This window comes from Mus musculus, chromosome 4 (assembly GCF_000001635.26).
Source record: "Mus musculus strain C57BL/6J chromosome 4, GRCm38.p6 C57BL/6J".
Taxonomy (NCBI): domain Eukaryota; kingdom Metazoa; phylum Chordata; class Mammalia; order Rodentia; family Muridae; genus Mus; species Mus musculus.
The window spans coordinates 3,814,246-3,836,394 of NC_000070.6; the positions used below are offsets into that span (position 1 = coordinate 3,814,246).

General features: G+C 41.5%; 1 protein-coding gene, 1 long non-coding RNA gene and 1 other non-coding gene across 3 annotated transcripts in view; 1 reads left to right on the forward strand and 2 right to left on the reverse strand.

Annotated features, from left to right (window-relative positions):
- Positions 1–17,338: 17,338 nt before the first annotated feature.
- Positions 17,339–21,410, reverse strand: Rps20 (ribosomal protein S20). Its single transcript, NM_026147.6, has 4 exons — positions 21,239–21,410; positions 20,947–21,046; positions 20,691–20,764; positions 17,339–20,438 (listed from the first exon to the last, which is right to left on the reverse strand). The coding sequence occupies exons 1-4, from the start codon at positions 21,239–21,241 to the stop codon at positions 20,256–20,258; spliced, it is 360 nt and encodes a 119-aa protein (NP_080423.1). The 5' UTR covers positions 21,242–21,410; the 3' UTR covers positions 17,339–20,255.
- LOC115490074 lies at positions 20,834–20,901 on the reverse strand. The gene has a single exon (XR_003955543.1). It is a non-coding gene; the product is annotated as a small nucleolar RNA U54 (small nucleolar RNA).
- Gm32823 overlaps positions 21,404–22,149 on the forward strand; it is a 29,275-nt gene continuing 28,529 nt past the window's right edge. Inside the window, exon 1 of the long non-coding RNA XR_881078.2 lies at positions 21,404–21,689. This is a non-coding gene — a long non-coding RNA (predicted gene, 32823). The remainder of the gene's footprint in view (positions 21,690–22,149) is intronic.

Genomic DNA, 22,149 nt, shown 5'->3' on the forward strand with positions numbered 1-22,149 from the left:
GTTGGATAAGACACAAAGAGATAATGCATCAGAATTTGAAAATTGTTGGATTTGCTTTTCTGCTGACCCCATCCTTTTATGAGGGCATAGCCTTATTTGAAAATTTTACCCTGCTTTCAGATGCTAGGCAGCTTCCCTTTGAGTCAGTTCAGCTTACCTTGACAGAACTCTCTAGGGTAAGAAGTTGTGTGTTAGGCCCAGGCATGCTTCCGCCGAGGCACTTGCTAGAGATTTGCAATAACACGTTTAGAGTAAATAAAAATGGGTTTTAAAGAGACTTCATAAAGGTCAAAATATAGCTCAATTCTTACTGTTACCTTATTTACAACTCCCCAATCCTACATTGTGTCAAAAAATTCATAGATTAGGTTTTATTGGAAGTTAAGAAATCATTTCCTAAAACATATATAATTCATTTTGTCGGTGGTGTTTTTGTTGGTTGCAGAAAATAGAGAGCGTTTTTGCAGATGGCTATAAAATATTTGACTAAGTGTGGACTGATAATGGCTTCAAAAAAGATTTAGCATGGTAAACTTTTAGGCTATTTGAGACATTTAGTGTATAGAGATTGTGTGTTTTCTCAAAAATTTGCCCTCAGAAATAAATAAATTAAAAGTTTTGGACACTTGCCAGAAGCTGTTAGAAAATTTTGGATTTTAATCTTGGTTTCACAAGCTGCCTCTTACAAACAGGAAAGGAAAGGAAGGAATAGAGAAATGGATTTTAGAACTCCTCCAGGGACAGAGAGAAATCGTGGGATGCCCTGTTTTATTCTCTCTGGCTGGTACAGGAGAAGTTCTCTACCCTCTTTCTATTGTCTATGTTTGGTGCACCAATCACATGTCAATTCATGTATGTTTTTGTTTCGTTGTCTGAATGATTGTTTCATTGTCTGAATGACTAACTGTTTTATGTTTCATGTTGAAAAGAAAATAAATAAATAAATAAATAAATAAATAAATGGTTAAAACTTTACCTGCTGAATCACTCTCAGTTTGCACAACTGAGGCTGAGAGGCCCCTCCCTTTAGCCAAAAATCAAGCACAGCAGGAGATCTCCTGCTGAAAAACTTGTTTTGAAAGAAAAGGAATCTGCAACCTCTTAGTTCTAAGGCAAATAAGCTGATAGTTGTTTTTTTTTTTTTTTTTATAAAAAATTCTCTACAATTTTGTGATTATTGTGTTTAGCAAATGACAAGGTGTGTTTTTATCTTATAATTATAGCTATAAAAAGTAAAATTCTTTGATAAGATTCATGTAGGCACTTCATTTGGTTTTTGACTGGCCTTAAAGGTATAAATATGATCTGTATGTCTTGGTCATAGAGAATTGGCTTATAAGTATTTGGGTATGATTAAAAAGGTATAACACTGGTTACAAAGTTAGCTTAAAAGTAGTAACTCAAGGCTAGAGTAATTTTCAAACAAAAGCACCTGGCATAAACCAGCCCAGAAAACTAGTCCTCTAAAGATACTTCTAAATTGAGATAAAATTTTGTGTAATTCTTATCCCAGAAAGTAGACTTATAGAGATAAGATTTTAAAACAGTGTCTCTTTAATGGAACATTAACATTTGCACTGTCATGCATTCATGAATTGGCAGCCAAACTTTGTAACGTGATAGTGATGTTTCTAGTATTGACTTTAAGGAGAATAAATTGTTTAAAATTGGGTCTTGCTTTCCAAAGGTTATAGATATATTCTAACATTGCAATGGAAACTTAAAAATTATGGTTAAAATTGCCAGTGTTCCATTGACTGCAGCTTGCAGTTTGATTTCAAATTTAAGATCTTTAATTCACCTGTATATTGTAATTAAGATAATTATAAGAGTAATCATTTTATGAGAGCGCTAATACAGCTCACTTCATACAAAACTGGGACAGAGTTATCTAGATATGTTTGTCTTTGTGCATAGATTAGACCCTCAGATAATCAGTCTGGCAGAAAATTGCAATACGGACAATTTTTTCACAGTACAAAAGTTGTGAAGAATGCTTTAACTGTAAGTCATCTTAAGAAAGAGTATCAAAAATTAGAGACATAGACAGTTAAATTGTTCCTCTAAAATCGGTCCTTATTACAGGAAGGCCAAAATGCTCAGATTAAAAAATATTTTACGTTTGAGTTAATACAGGGCTCAAGGCAGCCCCAGGGAAGCTTGTTACCTTCTTTTATTTTGCAAACAATGCCTGAGAAAGTTTCCCCTGTGTTCAAGGGAATTTCTTTTTAGCTTTGTTGCAGATCTATTCAGATGTTTAAAAATAATGCTTAAATTCGAAGAGTTTTGCTTTTAATGAACTGGTGATAACTAGATAATTTTGCCTGTAGGTATGGCTAACATAGCTTTACAATATGTAAGAAATTTTTATTGTCTGCTTCAATACAAGAAACAAAGTTTAAATCTTTCAGTATATATTGTTCCCTAAGTGAAAAGTATTCTATTAACCAATGCCTCTAAAGGGAAGTTTAAAGTTCTGGGGAATAATTGTTGATCCATAAGATTCAGAAGCAATATTTTTAATATTTAGGGTTTTAGTTATACTGGAAAATTGTGGTATAAATTTGCTTCAAAATTTTATTTTCAAAAGCTTCCAGGAGATGTTAATTGGCTAAAGACCTCACCTTAAACTCACCACAGGAGAACCTAAGCCTTTGTCAGGTGCTATCAAGTGAGATTCAAATTAACTGGTAAGAACCAAAAAGGCTTTAACAGAAAGTAGAGGAAACTTCTATAATCTATTGGTATCGATTATAATTGGTGGTAATCAAATATTAGCTACATATTCTAGTTATTGTTATTAAATGTGTCCACAGCTATTCTTTGGCAAGAAAAAACATTAATGTAAAATCATTCTTCTTCACCTTAAAGTTTTAACATCCTATTATAAGGCTGCTGTGGTGCTAATTAAGAATTAAGAATTCCTTGTTCCAAACAGCAATTCGTTATTGCAAAATATTGATATTTGACCTAAAGCTACAAGTTTGGGGACGGAGGCTAGGAGGGGTTGGTTTGTGGGCTCCACAAGAGATGTAGGTAGGAGGGAGGGAAGGCTATATAGCTCCATTCTGTTGTCCTTCATGGAAGGAGACTGGAGGATTGGGTTTGAGGGAACAGAGAAAGAAAGACAGTGGGGAGAGGTCTGCTGCCAGCCCACCTGGTTTTCTGGCAGGCATGGCCTGTGTTTTAGCAGGTATGCCTGCTGGAGTTGGGAATTGGGATACAGAAACAAGAAGGGAGAGAGAAGTTAGGAGGGCATGGTCTGTGGAATCCACTGGAGCTGTAGGCAGGGTGTGGGGAGGAAGGCTGCTGCTGTGTTCTCGTGCAGTGCTAGAGATGAGACTAAGGGATCAGGTCTGCAGGAACAGAGAAAAATTTAAAGGAACTTCAAAAGGGATTTACCGTGGATGAAGATGATGGTTGGGAGAGCCAGGACTAGTCTTTCCCAGGACTAAAGACCTCAAGAGGGTGCTTGAGAGTGATGGCATACAGAAGAGAGGACTGTGTGGGCAGGGCTGAAGCCAGGTAGTGTCAAGGAGAGGCTCCATTGTCAGAAGCACAGCTGCATGCTCTGACTGAAGGAGGATCTGCTAGGAGTCTTGAGGAGCCACATGAAGTCCTGTGATGAAGAGCCCTTGACAAAGCTGAATTGTTCCTAGTCTTACAGATGTGCTTTCTTCCCAGAGGGTGTCAGTAGAGAGCTGGAGAGTGGGCAGCGGTGCCTTTGGGCTTTCCTTCAGTATCCATGAGTGAAAAAAAAGAGGTCAGACTGTGTTAATGGCTTATCATTATGTTCTTATTAGAAAAAGAAACAGGTTATAAACGCTACCAACCTACATATCTACCTACCTATCTACCTACCTACCTACCTACCTACCTACCACTCTCCTCTCTCCAATGACTTGGGGATGAAAAGGAACCTTAAAAAACAAAACTGGACAGCCATGCTAGGCTCCTGTCTGCAAGCACAACATAGCATCAGCAATACTGTAAGGGTTTAGTGACCACCTATGAGAGAGATCCCAAATTGGGCTAGGGAACTCTGGGAAGGGAGGTGGAGTGGGGCAACATTTGGGATATAAAATAAAATAATTAATTTTATAATAAATAAATAAATAAATTTCTACCCTAAAAACAAAACAAAAACTGGAAGAATAAGGAGAAATGTCTTAGGGGGAGACTGAGGAAGTGAGGCAGGTTCTTGATATTTAGGCCACGTTGATCTTGAACTTTTAGTTCTCCTGCTTCAAGCCTTCCAAGGGCTAGAATTATAGGCTTCAGTCAACACACTCTGCTGGGAGTTCATTCATGAAGGGTACCCCAAACTGCAGCAGGCAGTCTCCTGTGTTTTGGAGAAATCAACTCTATGGATCATGAATAATAGAAGTTTTAGATCAAACAAGGAAAAGATGAGCTTTCTTCATGGTCATGATAAAAATGGTGTCCAAGGTTAGCTTATCTGGGCGTTCTCAGGGTCATACAAGAAAGTCAAGGAAAGACAGCCTGGAATATGTCTGTGTGTCTGTTTATTCTCCTCTCATATACTATATCCTAGGCACAGTTCCCCTACTCTCCTCTCCTCCCAGTCCCTCCCTATCATTTCTCTTCTCCCCATATCATGAAATAGAAGGAATATATAGAGTCAGAACATGTTAATGCTATGTACTTGATGGGAATGATAATTATTACAAGGGTTAATGCCCATGTATACACAGTAATCTTATATACTACCATTCCCAGTGTAAATTACTCAGCCTCTTTAATCTCACTTAAATGTACACAATGATGGCTTTGTCCTTTGTGGACTAGTAGAAGAATTCAGACTGTATAAAAGAGGTTGCAAACAGCTGACTTCTAAGACATGAAGCTGTCCTCTACCTTAGCCTACAGGAGGAACGAATCTTACCTCTTTGGCTCTGTGATAGCCTGGCTAGGATCCCTGACTAATGTTAAGCAGAAAGTCAGGACAAGTCACATAGCAAAGAGAGAAGACTCTGTCAAACTCTGTGCTGCTTCTGGATTTGAATCCCAGCTAATGCAAGGCATGAAAAGCCAACTGTTTCCACCAGCTGGGCAGTGTGAGAATAGGCCTCCATGTCTGTGTCTGCTGCTTTGCAGGTCATCTGCTTGTTCAGGTACCATTGTTCTCAGGCTCAATTCCTCAGGCCCAAGGAGTCTCGAGGAACCTCTGCTTTTACTCATGCACAGCATATATAAATGTAAAACAAAGTCACAGTATCTTTTCCAGCCTATTGCCCTATGCTGGCAGATGGAAAGTGTAAATTACAAAGCCTTCATAATCTTTTTTATGGTTAAGGCTTTATGTTAGAAAGGAGGAGCTTTTCATTACAAAGGCCATTGATATTGTTGATGCCTTAATTGCAAAGCAGATAGGTGTGGTTACACACACCTATTATCCCAGTGCTCAAGGGGTGATAGCAGGAGAATCACGAGTCTGAGGCCATCCTAGGCTAAACAGTGAGACCATTTGTAATTCAAAAACAAAACAAAAATATTGTACAATGATTTATAAACCTCATCTTTTTTTTTTTTGGTACAATTGGTCTAAACTTAATTTAGTGACTCTAAATCATATTACCATAGCAGAGCTTACCTTTTTCCATTTATTTATTATTTATTTTATATATGAGTATTCTAAAATTGACTTCTTAATAAAAATATTAAGGTGCAGTCAGTCCAACAAATGAGGGGGTGCCTAATCTTGCAGAGACAGTTTTGTGACCCAATGGAGTCATGCCTGGTAATCAGACACCTTGCAATGAAGCACCGTGGGGGCAAAAAAAAAAAAAAAAAAAAAACAAAAAAAACAAAAAACCTGGGGCAGGACAAGTGGATTTAGGACTCTATGGAAGATTACTCAGCTTGATGACAGAGGGTGTAAAGTTCTCCAAGCTTTCTCGTACCCAGCAATGGGGTAGTCACAGTAAAGACTGTGGTTTGGGGTGTGGAACTGAGAGAAGACTTGGGGCACTGGGATGGGTGAATTTGGATTTGTTGGATTCCACTTGAAGACTCCCAAGTGTGACAAAAATTCTTGGGAAGAAGCTGTGACTACAATGGCTTGTTGACTAGTTAGAACTTCAGTGATGTGTTAAGGTTGGAATGCTTCAAGTCCAGACCCCAGGCCATCTTCAGCCTCCTTAATAGTCAGTTATTATCCTCCTGTGTACTGGACCTAACATCTGTGTGGCCATTAGGTAAGTCCTTCAGAATGCATAAACAGACCCTAGCTCCCACCAACCAGAAGCCTAAAGGTGCTGTCAGATAGCATCTGTAGCTGAGCTTCCCAGTTTTTCTGGAAAATGTCAACCTCATGTTTCCATCAATGAGTTTAAAAAAATGTCTTGGTCTATAACTTCCTTTGTTCTGTTACTATAAAACTGCATGAACCCAGGACAGTATTGGAACATGGCATTTGGGTAACGTGAATCTGTGTTCCTGGACCATGGTCTCTCATGTTTAGTTCCAGAATAAATTATCCTTTGAGGTTAGAGATTGTTTGTTTGTGGTTTTTGTTTTGTTTTTAATTCCTGACAAACAAAGAAGAGTAAAGATGGAGGCAGGAAGCCTAGACTGTGAGGCAGACATGCAAATGAGGGCAATCCAGGCTAGAAGCAAACAGCAAAAGTTACACTGAATGTGTTTAATTAAGGGATTTAATGTGTTTAATTGGGGTTGGAGAGATAGCTCATTGGTTAAGAGCACTGGCTGATCTTCCAGGGGCCTGGGTTCAATTCCTATCAGCTCACAGCTGTCTGGAACTCCAGGATCAGACCCCCTGACACAGATATACATGCAGGCAGAACACCAATGCACATAAAATAAATAAATTATATGTTTAAAAAAATAAATAAAAATAAGTTAGGTCAGTTTTTAAGATGGATTTGATGTTATTCTTTCAATCTAATGTAAAATTTTCTTTTAGTTGATGTGTTTAGCACTTCAGAGTTAAAATGTTATGGATATGATTGGATTAATGCCAATCATCTTTGTGCTGGGGAGATAGTTCAGTCCGTAAAGCCTTGCAAGGATGAGGGCCTGAGTCAAATCCCCAGCACCCACATAGAAAACAATGGGGTGGTCACACATGCTTATAATCCCAGTGTTGAGGCAGACAGGCAGACCCTGGGGCTCAGTGGCCAGCTAGTCTAACCTACTTCAAAAGTTCTGAGAGGCCCTGTCCCAGGAAAAAAATAGATGTTATCTGAGGAGTGATACCCAAGGTTATCCACTAAGACACAAGTGTGCATGTGCGCGCACGCACACACACACACACACACACACACACACACACACACACACACACACACGAGTACAGACAATGAGAAGGCTAGGTTGACTCCATGACAGGCTTCTAATTGGCAATTCAGAAAACTAGACCTAGATCTGTTTCCAAGAACTGGGCAAATCCAGGCAAGTCTAGGTTTCAGAAGCTGCCCCACCAACTGGCCTGAGGCAAGGACAATAGGTCAGCAGCAGTTTCCAGACTTCCCCAGCAACAGTTTCCAGACACGTGCATGCACACACACCAGCACACCAGGCCCTAGCAATGGTTCTGGTATATCTCTAGAGATAGAGCCAAGATTAAGATAGAGGTCTCCCATGCCGGGCGTGGTGGCACATGCCTTTAATCCCAGCACTTGGGAGGCAGAAACAGGCGAATTTCTGAGTTCAAGGCCAGCCTGGTCTACAGAATGAGTTCCAGGACAGCCAGGGCTATACAGAGAAACTGTCTCAAAAAAAGAAAAAGAAAAAGAAAAAGAAAAAGAAAAAGAAAAAGAAAAGAAAAGAAAGAAAAAAAGAATAAAAGAAAAAAAAAGTCTCCTGCCTCTCTCTGAAATTCCCCTAATGTGCTTTAAACTGGCCTGCAAACTCACTTCAGAGTCTCTCTATCATTGTAGATGATGGGTGCTGGAACCGATGAGACAGAGGCTCCTACTACTCAAGGGAGCTTTGGTTGGTGATGCTAGCCAAGGGACTCCTGGCTCAGACTCTTAGGCCAGAATCAACACAAGGTGCTCCTGACCAGTCTAGCTGCTCTTATAGTCCCTAGCACCCAGCATGCTGGACTTCTCCAGAATGAAACACTCTTTGCAGTTACATACTATTTGAATCCAGGAGATCAATATTCAGCTGATCATGGACACTTACATTGTGGGCTTTTGTCTGGGATTCTCTGGAGACCCCCTGACCCAAATAGTGGATTGTTTTTCCAATCAGTAAGTTTGGGTGCCTGGTTGTCTTTTGTCCATCTCTGTGTTTCTGGTTTGGGTTTAATCTGGAGGCTGAGAAGGACAAAGCAGATGCGTATTTTGTCAACTGGCCAGGGAACGCTCCAGACCCCCTATGAGAAACAGCAGAAATGGCTAGTTCTCCTCTGAATGCTGAACTGGCTATGTCTATAGGCCTCCCATGCACAGGGAGGAAGACTGTTGGTTTTGGTTTTGTTTTCCCAGGAATGTCCTTCTGTGTCTGTCTGTGTGTATTCTGTTTGTGCATTTTGTCCTTTTGTACAAATTTTTCTTTGATTTCTAGGATGGGACAGGCACAAAGCACCTCACTGGGCTTGGTCCTGAATAATTTTAATGACTTTTGCCAAGACTCTGGTCTGGTTGTTTGTCTAACCATCTTTTGCAGGAATGAATGGCCCACCTATAAAGTAGGATGGCCTGAGGAGGGGACTTTCCATCACCCCTTCAATTAGAAGGTGATGGTTTAGTTTACAAGGCTTGGGGCCCACCAGGACCAAGTGCTATATATCACCACATGGCAACACCTGGTCAAGAAGCCCCACCACCACCACTCCCCTGTTTGGATGAGACCCTTTTTGTTACAGGTCTCGCTGCTCCCCACCCTTCTTCCTCTAAAGGAGGGCCATTCTTAGCCCCTTGCCTTGGGTCTCTGTCTGCCTCCTGTGTCCTGTTCCTGCTGCCACAGCTAGAGGGAGGAGCATCCCTGACTACCCTGATTCCTCTGACTCTCCTGACACCACTCGGAGTTCACTTCGGGCCCAGAGGGCTGACTCTACTATGGCCTTATACCTCCAGGCTATGGGATGCCCAGATGCTCAGAGTAGACAGTTTATGATATATGTGTCATTTGCCAGTAATGATGTTTGCAAGTAGAAGTTGCAGAACTCCCCATTTTTAGAAAGACCATCAGCTCTCACAAGTCTTCTAGATTCAATCATGCTGAGTCACCAGCCCCTCTGGGATGACTGTCAGCAACTGCTCCAGGTCCTCTGTAACTTTAATTTTCTCAAATTCTATTTTTACTGATGGTTTTTTAACCTTCCTTGTAGCCCATCACCCACCAGAGATAATATAAAAGAAAGGATATGGAGGAAGTGAACCTGTTTAGAAAGGTTCTTTAGAGCAATTCCCGTCTGTATTGTCTGGAAATCACATTTCAGCTCACAGGTCAGCAGGCAGTGGCAGCTTGATCTATGCACAAACACTTCATGGATACCCCAGCAGTCCAGTAGAGTCCAGTAGAGTCCAGTAGAGTTGGCTTAGCAACAGCAGTGACAGGACCTAGCAGAAACAGCAGGTTCAGCCTCAGCTCAAGTCAGTAGGAGGGATCAACAGGAACATCAGAAGGTCTCAGCTGTGCCTCTACCAGGGAATCGAAGATCACCAAAGACTCAAGACCCACAAGCATTGCACAGTTGGCTGTACCAGTAAGCCAAGCTCTGTCTCCATCACTCAGTGGAGTCCTATTTGTACCCTCCAAACATCATGTGTCCTCCACGTGCCTTGCCTCAGCACGTGTATCCAATCAGCCCCAGTCCTTGGAAGTGGCAACAAACTGCAGCACAGCACCAGGAGTTTTTTGGTGCATTTCTCTCTATGGTGTCCTGATAAATGCAGCTCAACTACGCAATGTAAGGGAGACCAATATCTAGGTGTCATAACCAAAGAATCTTCCATCACATGTCTTTTCATGTGTTTGCTTTAGCAGAGCATCCTCTCTCCTGTGTCTTCTTCAGCAAAACGTTCCTTTGTGAGTCTGCCTTAGCCTTTCACACCTGTGTCCACTTTAACAAAACATTCCTTCACATGTTTGCCCCAGCAAAACACCATCCCACTTGTTTCCACTTCAGTCCTCTTCATGACAAGAAGCTGCCCTGAAATTGGTTCTGGGAGCAAATGGGCTGCCTACTCAAGTCCATGCTGATACTGATGCAGCCTTTCCTTTGACTGGGCCCAACTGGGATCTTAACACTGCTGAAGGTAAGGAGAGGTTCTGAGTCTACTGCCAAATTTGGATGGAGGACCTCCAAGAGTCTACCAAATGAGCCACAAATTTATCTAAGGTGAGTCAGGTGATACAACAGTTTCTAGACTTCTCCAGGAACAGTATCCAGCCTCCCAGTCTCCAGCAATGGTTCTAGCATATCCCTAGAGACAGAGCCAAAATTAGGATAGAAGTCACTTGCTCCTCCCTGGAATTCCCCTAATGTGCTTTAAATTCTGCCTGCCAGCTCACTCCAGAGTCTCTCCATCTTTGTAGATGGTAGACCCCAGCACAATGGACTTCTACAGAATAAAACACTCTTTGTGGTTACATACTATTTGAGTCTGGAGTATCAATATTCAGTGACTCATGGACCCTTACAACATGTACACAGGCACCCAGGGAGCCTACCATATGAGGTTTCTACATATACAGTTGTTCTATTTCCTTTCCTCTTCTCTCTATGTCTTGTCTGGTTTTAAATGAATAAACCTGTAGCCAAGTTTCAGTTCTGTTTTCTGGCATGTTGCTCATGGCTTTTAAAAACATTTTAAAAGCCAGGTGTCTCAGAGGCTCAGGCCTTAATCTCAGCCTTCAATATCAGTCAGGTCTACAAAGGGAGCCCCAGGCAACCTGGGCTAAGGGTGAGATTCCTTTAAAAGAAAGAAGAAAGGAAGTCGAGCAGGAGGGAAGAAAGACAGAAAGGCAGTTCTAAGGACTGCCTGGGTTAAAATGCACTTTTGTAACCAATTTAAACCCATTTTTTAGCCTCCTGCAAAATACAGATTCATCAGAGCAATGTTCGCAGCTCCTCCCTCCTCCCCCGTATTTGTTTTTTTTTTTTTTTAAGATTTATTTATTATATGTAAGTACACTGTAGCTGTCTTTAGACACTCCAGAAGAGGGTGTCAGATCTCTTTACTGATGGTTGTTGAGTCACCATGTGGTTGTGGGATTTGAACTCAGGACCTTCAGAAGAGCAGTCAGTGCTCTTAACCACTGAGCAGTCTCTCCAGCCCCCTGTATTTGTTTTATTTACCCAGGTGTTAGAAACAGCTCACAGGTTGTCCTGTTGAAATTGTGTGTGGGACCTATTTAGTTTTTGTTTAATCCTCTTTTCACATGCTTCCTTGTTTTTCATGGATCTGCATTTCTGAACTACACTATATGTGACAGGCAGACCTTGAATTGAATGTTGAGAGTACAGGCCTGTGTATAAGAGCCTGCTGTAGTGGTATATACCTGCAATCCCAGTACCTAGATTGGAGTTTGGAGGCTGACTTAGGAATTTAAGGCCAGTCTCAACTATAAAGGGAGTCCCAATTCAGCCTTTAATCTTAGCACTTGAAAGGCAGAGGCAATCAGATGTTTGTGAATTTGAGAACTAAAACAAGAGAAAGATCCTCATAACTACATATCGTAACGTCACTCCTATCAATTATATACTTAAAACCATAGGAGGAGGTTAGCATGAAGCCTAAGGTTAAGAGATTTAATCAAGTTGTGATCAAAGTACATTGTATACATGTATGAGATTTTTAAAGAATAATTACAAATATATTTGAAAAGGAAAAGAATCACAAAGGGTCTGGAGAAAGGACTCAGTAGGCAAAGCACCCACCTTGCAAGAATGAGCACCTGAACTCAGATCACTAGCACCTGGGTAAAAAAGTTGGGCCTGGCAGTAAGTACCTACAATGCCAGTGCTGGGGGCGGGGTGGGGGAGGGAAGAGTTGGTCAGCCACTCTAGCCAATCCAATTAGTGAGCACCAGGTTTATCAAGACAAATAGGCAGAAAAGGCATCCTTGACCAACTTCAGAAGGAAGAGAGAGAAGGAGGGAGAGGAAGGAAGGGAAGGAGGGAGGGGGAGAGAGGGAGGGAAGGGGGAGGGCAGAAGAGGATCAGAACCTGTTAGAGTTACACATAGATTGTAACAGGGTTGAAGGGCATTTGACAATAGCCAACAACCTATGAAACCACGGCCTATAATTACTGCCCAGAGGAATGAAGTATCTGGCCATTGGAGGATATCTTGAACTGCCGAGAAGGTCACTAGTAATTAATTAATTACCTAAACCAACTTCTAGGAACCCGACCCTTAACATTCAGTAAATTTTTTTTCTGGAAAAGAACAAAGACATGTCATTACCCCTCCTTTAAGGGTCAAATCAAACTGTCCTGATAATCACCTGGACAGGAAAAACAGCTCTCAGGGTTTCTCTGAGTAGCCCTGGCTGTCCTGGAACTCACTTTGTAGACCAGGTTGGCCGCCTCGAACTCAGAAATCCGCCTGCCTCTGCCTCCCAAGTGCTGGGATTAAAGGCGTGCACCACCACGCCTGGCCCATGGCAACTCTTATTAATGAAAAGATTTAACTGAGGCTGGCTTATAGTTTCAGAGGTTCAGTTCATTTTAATCATGGAGGGAAGCATGGCAGCTTCCAGGTAGACATGATTCTAGAGAAGCTGAGACTTCTATATCTTGATCAACTTCTACATCTTGGCAACCAGAGGACTATCTTCCGAATTGATCGGAGACTTATCACAGGAGACATCAAAGCCCACCTACACAGTGACACACTTCCTCCAACAAGGCTACACCTCCCAATAGTGCCACACACTATGGTTATGCAGCCAAACCACCACGTGTGCTTTCCAACATATCCTGGCACTGTGCCAACAATTGAATCGATTATGAAAAACAGCATTCATCGTTTAACAGTAGCTTATATCTCTTTTCTCAATCTTAGAGAAAATACTTATTGTTCCTGTTCCTTTTGTGAAACTTAATAGTTTTTATCTTTGAAAAGATTTAAACTACCAGTGTTGAGTCTTTTCAGAAAAGACTTGATACTTGACCACAATGTGTTAAACCTTAAGGGAACATAAGTGAAAGACTGATGCTTTTAAAAACTTGACATTTCAAGTCGGGTGGTGGTGGCTGCGCACGCCTTTAGTCCCAGCACTTGGGAGGCAGAGGCAGGTGGATTTCTGAGTTTGAGGCCAGCCTGGTCTACAAAGTGAGTTCCAGGACAGCCAGAGCTACACAGAGAAACCCTGTCTTGAAAAAACAAAAACCAAAAAAAACTTGACATTTCAGTATGCTTTTCTTGGTTTTGTTTTCAAAATTGCAGTTTGATGCCAGACATGGTGATATATACCTAAAGTCCCAGCATTCACAAGTCTGATGCAGGAGAATAGTTAGTTTCAGGTCAGACTGACTTATATAGTGAGACTCTGCCAAAAATATTTTTGTATAGTTTAGTATAAGCATACTTTTGCCAAATGTCTTAGCTTCTTTTTGTTGGGCTTTAAACAGACGAAGTTCCTAACTTTCCTCAAGCTGTGGCTCCAATAATGTGAAGAGGCAGTGATTAGAAAACACAGGAGGAAACAGATGTTTGGAAATTGTTTCATGAATGTCTCCTTTCTCTGTAGTTTCTCATGCTTCTATTTTGGATGAAATCATTTCAGTTTCTACTAAGATTCCTGAATGTTTTGTCAGGGCAAATGTGTTTCATTTCCTGAAATTTAGATTAATACACTTTTAAATATTTATATAGCTTATGTTCTGTGCCAGGCAGTATCTTAAAAATACTTAAAAAATTAACTCAGCTATTTTTCAGGCAATTCCACAAGGTACTTTTCTTAGTTTACATATAAGAAAAGTGAGATACAAGAGTAATGAATAAAAGCCGGGCGTGGTAGCTCACGCCTTTAATTCCAGCACTCAGGAGGCAGAGGCAGGCGGATTTCTGAGTTCAAGGCCAGCCTGGTCTACAAAGTGAGTTCCAGGACAGCCAGGGCTATACAGAGAAACCCCGTCTCGAAAAACCGAAAAAAAAAAAAAAAAAAAGAAAAAGTAATGTTTTCTCCTTGCAGTTGCGGGACACACCTTTGGGAGACAAAGGTAGGGAAGTCTCTAGGTTCGAGGCCAGTCTTGTCTATAGAGTTCCAGGACAGCAAGGTTACACAGAGAAACCCAGTCTTGAAAAGTCAGGGGAAAGAAGATTAATAAGTAACTTAAGATGCATAACAACTGGAGACACAGCCAGGAAAGCCTGTGTTTGGGATTGGCAGTCTAACAGAGTCTGGCCCAGGAGCCCTATGGTGGTGAAACACCGTGCTACTGTCTTTCAGTAAAAAGTATTCTGGATGACTGTTTATATAATATATAGAAACAATGCTTGAGAAGTTTTAAAATAAAATTTCAGCTCATGATAATACACATTGAAATGCCATGTAGAGAAAGCAAGAAATAAAGCTCTGGCAAAAAGAACATATAAATAGACGGTGGGTGAGTTTCACCACAATTCTGGAATGCAGAAAATGAATGTAGGGTGAGCAAAGTAAGACAAAGGATGAGAGTGGCTTCAGCATACTAAATATTAACTTTTTCTTATTCCCTCTTACAACTAAAGTAACAGTAAGAGACACTTTTATGTTTTCATAAGCATTTTACAGGTCATGGATTAATAATTTTCCCCAAATCATTTTGACATTCTAAGATTAAATGGTCATTTTCTTTAGTTTAATGGGTTACCAATACAACTGTAAGGCGTACAACCTCATGGGAAAGCTGCATAGATATATTTAGTGATTTCCTAGGTATGACACCAAAGGCAGAGTCCTTTCATATATACAAGTCAATAACTCAGGCCTAGAGTTATTGACTTATCTATTTTCTCTAGCACTCTGAAAACTGAGCCAGGAAGAGCAGTAGTAGTTCGAGCCAGCCCTGGCTATCTAGCAAGTTGAAACCAGTCTAGGATATACAAACAAGACTCTGGCTCATAAAACAGAAACAAATAAAGAGAAAACAATACAATTAAGTTAACCGAAAACAGAATGAAAAACAACCTACAGCGTTGAGTGGGTGCAAGTTCCAGGAGATCCAGAGCTTCACAGAGAAATACTGTTTTGAAAAACCAGACCAAAGCAAACAAAAACAAGAAAAATTTATATCCCTGGTGAGAATGTAAAATGATACAACAGCTATGGAAAACAGCAGAGATTTCTCAAAAATTAGAAATAGGAAGACCATACACGCTAGCAACCTCACTTCCCATCTGACATACACAGTATGAAAAGCTGTATTTCAAAGATGTATCTGTATATTCATTAGACACATTAGCAAAGATGAGTGCAACCCAAATAAACCAGAAAAATGGATAAAGAATGAGGTGCACACAGTTTCCTAGCTTGGTAAAAGCAAGGAATGATGTCACAAGCTTCGAACTCTAGAATTCCCGAGACTGAGGCAGGAGGATTGCCAAGAGTTTGAGGCCAGCCAGAATTAAACAATAAAACTTTCCTCAACTTCTGAAAAGAAAGAAAAATTCCTGCCATGCAAAATGGACGGACCTTGATGACATTATGATAAAACAGAAGCCTGTGACTGCACCCATATGTGCTATCTTACAACAGTCAAACTCAAAAAAATAGGAAGTAAAATGATAGGTGCTAGGGGCCTAAGGATGGATTTAAGGGTTGAGAATTGTAGTTGTAAGAGTTTTGGGAATCTGCTGCACAGTATTACAATTATACTGAACTTTTAAAAATTATAACTTCTCTATAATTTTTGAGATTTTGATACACATATACAGTGAAATACCGTATCTAACCCCTATTTTCCAACTCCTTCATCTCTCTCCCATCATATTCCCCTCCCAACCTCATTTTTTTTCTTCTATTTTTGGCTAACCTACTAATAAACCCAGTTAGTCCATGAGAATGGAGCCATTCACTGAAACATGCGGAACCTACCAGAAAAAAACTCTTAAGAGTGATTCTCCTTCCCTCAGCAGCTATCAACCGCCAACAGCTCCTCAAATGGGGGTGGGGTCTGGACAGTATCTCTCCCCTTTCTACTCAGGAATTTTGGCTAGCTTGATCTTGTTAAAGGCTTATCTTTCAGTGGCTGGGGGGCTGACCTACTAGTTGGGAGCACTTGTTTCTCTTTCCAAGGGTTAGGGTTTAATTGCCAGCAGTCTCCTGGCAGCTCCAACTCCAGCTCCAGGGATCCACCGACCTTCTCTTCTAGCCTCCAGGCACATGTGGTGCACAGATATTCAGGAAAAGCTCTCTCACCCATACAATTAAATGTTATCTTTTAGCATATATGCTAAAACATTATGACTGAAATTGAATTCAAAATATTCTGAGTAAAGTGGATAGTCATACATGAAATACAAACAGCAGCAACTGACAATCTTAAAGCTAAGTTATAACAGAAACTATTATAAAGCTAAGCTATAAAGAACCATTATAGCATTCTTTGTATGTTTGAAGCTTTCAGTGAGATATTAAAAAACTCAAGACAATGATTGTTGTTTAAAATAAATGATTGATGTTTAAAAATAAATCAACAGAAATGATAGGCAAGACAGTTAAGAAAATCTCCGCCTGAGAGTGGCGATGGTACAGGTCTTTAATCCCAGCTCTCAGGAGGCAGAGGCAGGCAGATCTCTGTGAACTTAATTTCTAGGTCAGCCAGGGCTACACAGAGAAACCGACTCAACAAAACAAAATCCAACCAACCGAAAAACAAAAATTCTCTGAAAAAAACAAAATAAAACAAGAAACTATAAGGACTCACGGAAGCAGCAGTTTAGAAGGCAACAAAGTTGAGGTTAAGATGGAGCAAACAGATGGCAGAACTCAAAAGAACCATCTTGTGTATATTGTGTATAGAACAATGCCTTTGCACTCTGACGTTGGTGGAAACATAAATGCAGTCAGTCATTTAAAGCCATTTTTTTTTGGTTGTTTTACTGAAAATTTCCTCTTAAAATGTTCCAGAAAAGTGTTCACACATGAGCAACTAGTATGTTTATATTTTTAAATGGTTAATTTTTATTGCACTATTTATATGTGTGCAGAGGGCCAGATAACTTGTGGGAGCTGGGGTTTTTTTCTTCTACCTTATAGATTCTGGGATTGAACTCAGGCTGTTAGGATTGGCAACAAATGGCTTTTACCCACTGTGAGCTACTTTCCCAGCCCTATTGTGTACACATCTACAATGCAACAAAAATTCAGACTTCTAGAAATACTTTCTTTACACATCCAAGTGGAAAGATGCTATTAAAAACATTTTAATTGAGATTGTGCTTTGAATAGCAAACGCCTACAAAATAGTTAAGAAGAATGAGGTTAACTAAGGGACATTCAATGTAGTCATTGCAAATACAGAAATATGCTACAGATATGCAACCAACAGTAAAAATAACAGACTATCCACATACCAGTATTTAGGCAGAAAAGTAAATTTTAAAAAATCCTCGAATTTCTGGACACATGGATAGAACTTGAGGACAAAACAATGAACCAGGCGCAAAAAAAAAATACTGCAAGCTTTCTTGTGTTGAAGCTAGGGTCAATCCAAGAAGAGAGAATAGGGCCATACGTGGCTAGACAGGGAAAATAGAATGAAAATAAAAATATTGGATGAGCACCAAGTTGTGATACTGGAGTAAGTTCTTACAGAATAATGTGACTCAGTTTTAGCAACACAATTGAAGGGTGTATGCTGTTAATGAAAATGGTAACTACAAAATATGAAATAAACTGTTTATAGGAATTGAACAGAAATTTCATTTGATGTGTGATTTAAAATATGCTAGTCCAAGGACATAGATTCACTTAGTTTCAAAAGATAAAACCTCATTTGTGCCATGCTCTCAAATTACTGCCCCACTTTCCATTGAGCATGATCTTTAAAAACCTCACAGCTGGGGACTAAGATTTCTCAGAGTCCTTTCAAGTAACTCATACCATAGGCTAGCATGTCCTCAGGAAATCCATGCCCATAGCATGTGAATCTTGGCTTCACTGGGACAAAAATAACCACATACACTTTTGAGGCAGATACTATTAGTATCCTAAGTCACTGAAGAATTTAGTCATAAGGAAGTCTTGTAATTTGATCTGGCATTTGATTTGATCTGGTAATTGATTTGGAATTTGATTCTGAAGCCAAAGCTTTCCACTCAACATCCTTTCGCCTGTTTTATTTTACACCCATAAACCCCACACAGTCCCAGCAATGTCAGATGCAGAAACCTGAGACTGTAGTCAAGTGGCTTCAATGCCTTTGGTAATTACTAGGTCGCATTTCTAAAACAGCAGTGCTCTCAGAGGAAGTTAATTTCTGCCTGTAACCCACTCATACAAGATTCACAGAATCAATGACTCGTGGTTACTACCTGGTTAGTTATCCTTAGATTCAAGTCTCTAAAAGTGGCTTTCCAAGAAGTTTTGATTTCCAAAGTTTCTTTTTTTCCCCTCCAAGACAGGGTTTCTCTGCGTAGCCCTGGCTGTCCTGGAACTCAGAAATCCCAAAGTGCTGGGATTAAAGGTGTGCATCACACCCAGGCAAGTGGGCTTAAGACTGTAAAGTATCAAGCCAGTAAATGTAATAAAGACAGTCTAATCCAAAAGCAAAAGCCTAGGCCCATATCCAAAAGCATGTACAAAGTGCAATTCATGTAAGAAATTAAGTAACTTGCATCTCTATCATAACCATTCAGGAGATAGAGGCAGATTTCTGATTTAGAAGCCAATCTGGTATAGAGCTCAAGCCAGCCAGGACTATAGAGAAACCTCAAACTATTTCACAAATAGTATTATTTACATATTCACTAAGTACTACTATAAAACTGTTCTAATAGAAAGGTGTTCATATACCTATCCAGAGTACAACCTGTAGGAACATTTAAAAAGTTCTATGGTAAGCATTTCCCTTTATGGTCCTCCCCTTAGAAGCAGTTTCTTCTGGAACCTCTATGGGACACTGTTGCCAGTTTAACTTTAAACACAAAAGGGCATGGTATACAGTGCAAATACACTTTTCTTATATTATTGTCCTTTCAAACAAGATGAAATTTTATCTAGAGTTTAGCATGCTGACATGCACCTGTATTCTCAGCGGAGGGATAAAGCATCTCTTGGTGCAAGGAATTTAAAGCTAGAGCTGGGTGTGTTGGGAGGCACAGGCAGGCAGATTTCTGAGTTCAAGGCCAGCCTGGTCTACAGTGAGTTCCAGGACAGCCAGGGCTACACAGAGAAACCCTGTCTTGAAAAACCAAAGTTCTATGGTACCTAAGCCTAGCCTCAACACTAGTTCAACTCAAACACAGCTTCTACATCACTAAAACCTGCTTTGATGTGTACCTGAAGTCAACATAGCACACTCTAGGTTATTTTCCAGTTGAACACATGACTGAGATTTAAAAGTTTTAGATGGAATTAAAGATTAGTTCAGTTGGCCAAAGTGGCACATGCAGGCTCAAATCCCCTCAACCTAAAGTTGCAGATATGTTGCAACATGAGTAACCCAAGTAGTGTGACATGGGAGAGGCCACCCTGCCTTTCACAAATCACCTGGAAAAGCAAAATTTTCATACACTAGTCTTTGGACATCTATTAGTAAGTAAACCAGGCATAGTGGCTCATGCCTGTAATTGAGAAGGCAGAATTTTGACCAAGTATGGCCTGCAGAGTCCATTTCAAATAACTCAGAATGGCTAATACAGTGGTCCCTGCCTTTAATTCCAGTACTCTGGGAGCAGAGGCAATCAAATAAGATTGATATTTAATGAGGTCAGCCTGTTCTGTGTTGGGACCCTATCCCAAAACAAAACAAAATCCCCAGGCTTAAAAGATCAAGGATGCAATCTGCTCTTTTCTAACCCAACTTAGTCTTTAAATTGGCTTAGCGCCCCCTGCAGGAAACCTAACGTCTCTTTTTCACCTGACCAATCTGTTAGCACACCTTCATTTTTAAAAGCAGTTTAATGCTTCAGTACTTGCTCAGTGGTTAAGGAACCTGTTCTCTCCGAGGATGCAGGTTGGGTTTCCAGCACCTACATGGTGGTTCAAAGAACATCTGACACCCCTGTGACACACACATTTACACTCATAAACATGAATTAAAAAAAAAAAACCTGAACAAAAGCCAGCAAAATTTGACCATTAAGACGATTTATTCAGTTGTCTTAGGCATCTGCAATGGTGACTTCAACCTCAACTCCCGGCTCAATACTGATGGAAGTAATCTGCTTAACAATCTCAGAAGGACTATGTAAATCAATGAGTCGCTTGTGGATCCTCATCTGGAATCGATCCCAGGTCTTGGAACCTTCACCACAAGGTGTTTTTCTGGTAGTGATTCTCAAAGTCTGCAATAAAACAAAATTAGTCCATTTCTGAACCATTTTCTCTGTATGTTAACAGGTTTCAGCAACCTTTACTAGAGAGTTTTGGAGTTTGCTTTAAGAAAGGTATCATACTCAATCGCCACCAGACATTTGGCCCCTAATAACTTGTATTCTTAGGAATGTAAATTTAATCTCTGAATTTATTTGGCAATCAAACTCTGACCTTCCCCCTCCCCACCAGTCTACCAGTACTCGAGTCTACCTGTCCCTTACCTTGGTAGGCATGCGCACCGGTCCTTTCACTTTCAGATTCTTTTCCTTGGCGCCTCTGATCAAGTCCGCACAAACTGCGGGTTAAGAAAGCATGGTCTTTCAGTTAACTCAGAATGACTCGAGGCGTTTTAAACAAGTTCGCCTATCGGCTCAGAATAGCGTATAAGAAATATCACTATAACTCAATACGGTTGGTATCTCCTCATCGCCGACCGCGCCCCAGCGATCACCAAGCCACCCCGAGCATCGTACTGACCCTTCTCCAGCGACTTCACGTTGCGGCTGGTGAGCGTGATTCGAATTCGGTGAATCGCCACTTCGGGCTCCACGGGCGTCTTTCCGGTATCTTTAAATGCCTGTTATCACCCAGGCGGGAAAAACAAACAGCGACCCGTAAGTGGAGGCCCACTCCTACACAACCGCCATGAGGACCCTCTCCCGGGCCCTCGCCGCGGCGGGAGCCCTCTCCCGGGCTCTGCGCTCCCGGCGCCCCAGCAAGTCGAGCCCCGCCGACGCCCCAGGCCGCGTGGCGACGCCCCCCACCTCACCATGGCTGAGGCGCGGCTTCCTGACCGACTTGTTCCTCAGCAGGAGCGAACAGCGGTGAGTCAGGACGGAGCAGGCTGGCCGAGCTCCGTAGCGCGCACCGCCGGGGCTCAGAAAGGAGGGGCCGGACGGCGCCGGGCGCTTATAAAGCACGTGCGCATCCGGGTGCTTTGTGACCCGGAACAGGAACCGCCCCGCCCGCGAAGAGGTCGCCGTGGGGGAGGCCGGGCTGCGTCCCCGCCTAGTTGGCGGGAAAGGCGAGGACGCGCGCGCGCCCTCTGGCCTCTCGGCGGAGTCCCTGTCCTGACTCGGAGGACAGACGAAGCTGGAGCGGAGAAAACTCATGCCAGGTGCTCTCTGCACAAGCACCTACGGTCTTTACAGTGCGAAATATGCTTCGCATGCATACTCGATCAGCTTGCTTTTGTCTGACAAGGGAAGAGTTGTTTTGAGGTTAGCTGACACGGACCTTGGGGAAGAATGATCGTGACAGGGCATTTATTTACTTGGTGCTGAAGACAGAAGTCAGGGCTTAGCAGGAAAACGCACTCCATCCATGAGCTGACACCCTGAGTTCAATCTTGTGAATCCTTGTAGAAGGAGATAGTGGTTTTCGGAAACTTGTCTTCTGACGAGAGCTGTGGCACCCCCCCCACACACACACACACCCCACCTCCCCCCCACCCCCCATTAATTACTAAGCTTATATTCTAAAAATTATTCGGAAACTGCTTTTCGGAGCTGAAATGCCCTTTTGTGATATTTTGGCTTTGGGCTTCCAGGAATATTGGAAACGTCTATATCTGCTGGAAACCCAGGTTTAGCTTCAGTTAGTTCAATTAAGTGAAGGCAGAACTCTAGTCCCAGTGCTCTGTGGGGTCACAGGGCATTGTACCTGCAGCCTGGCCTGGAA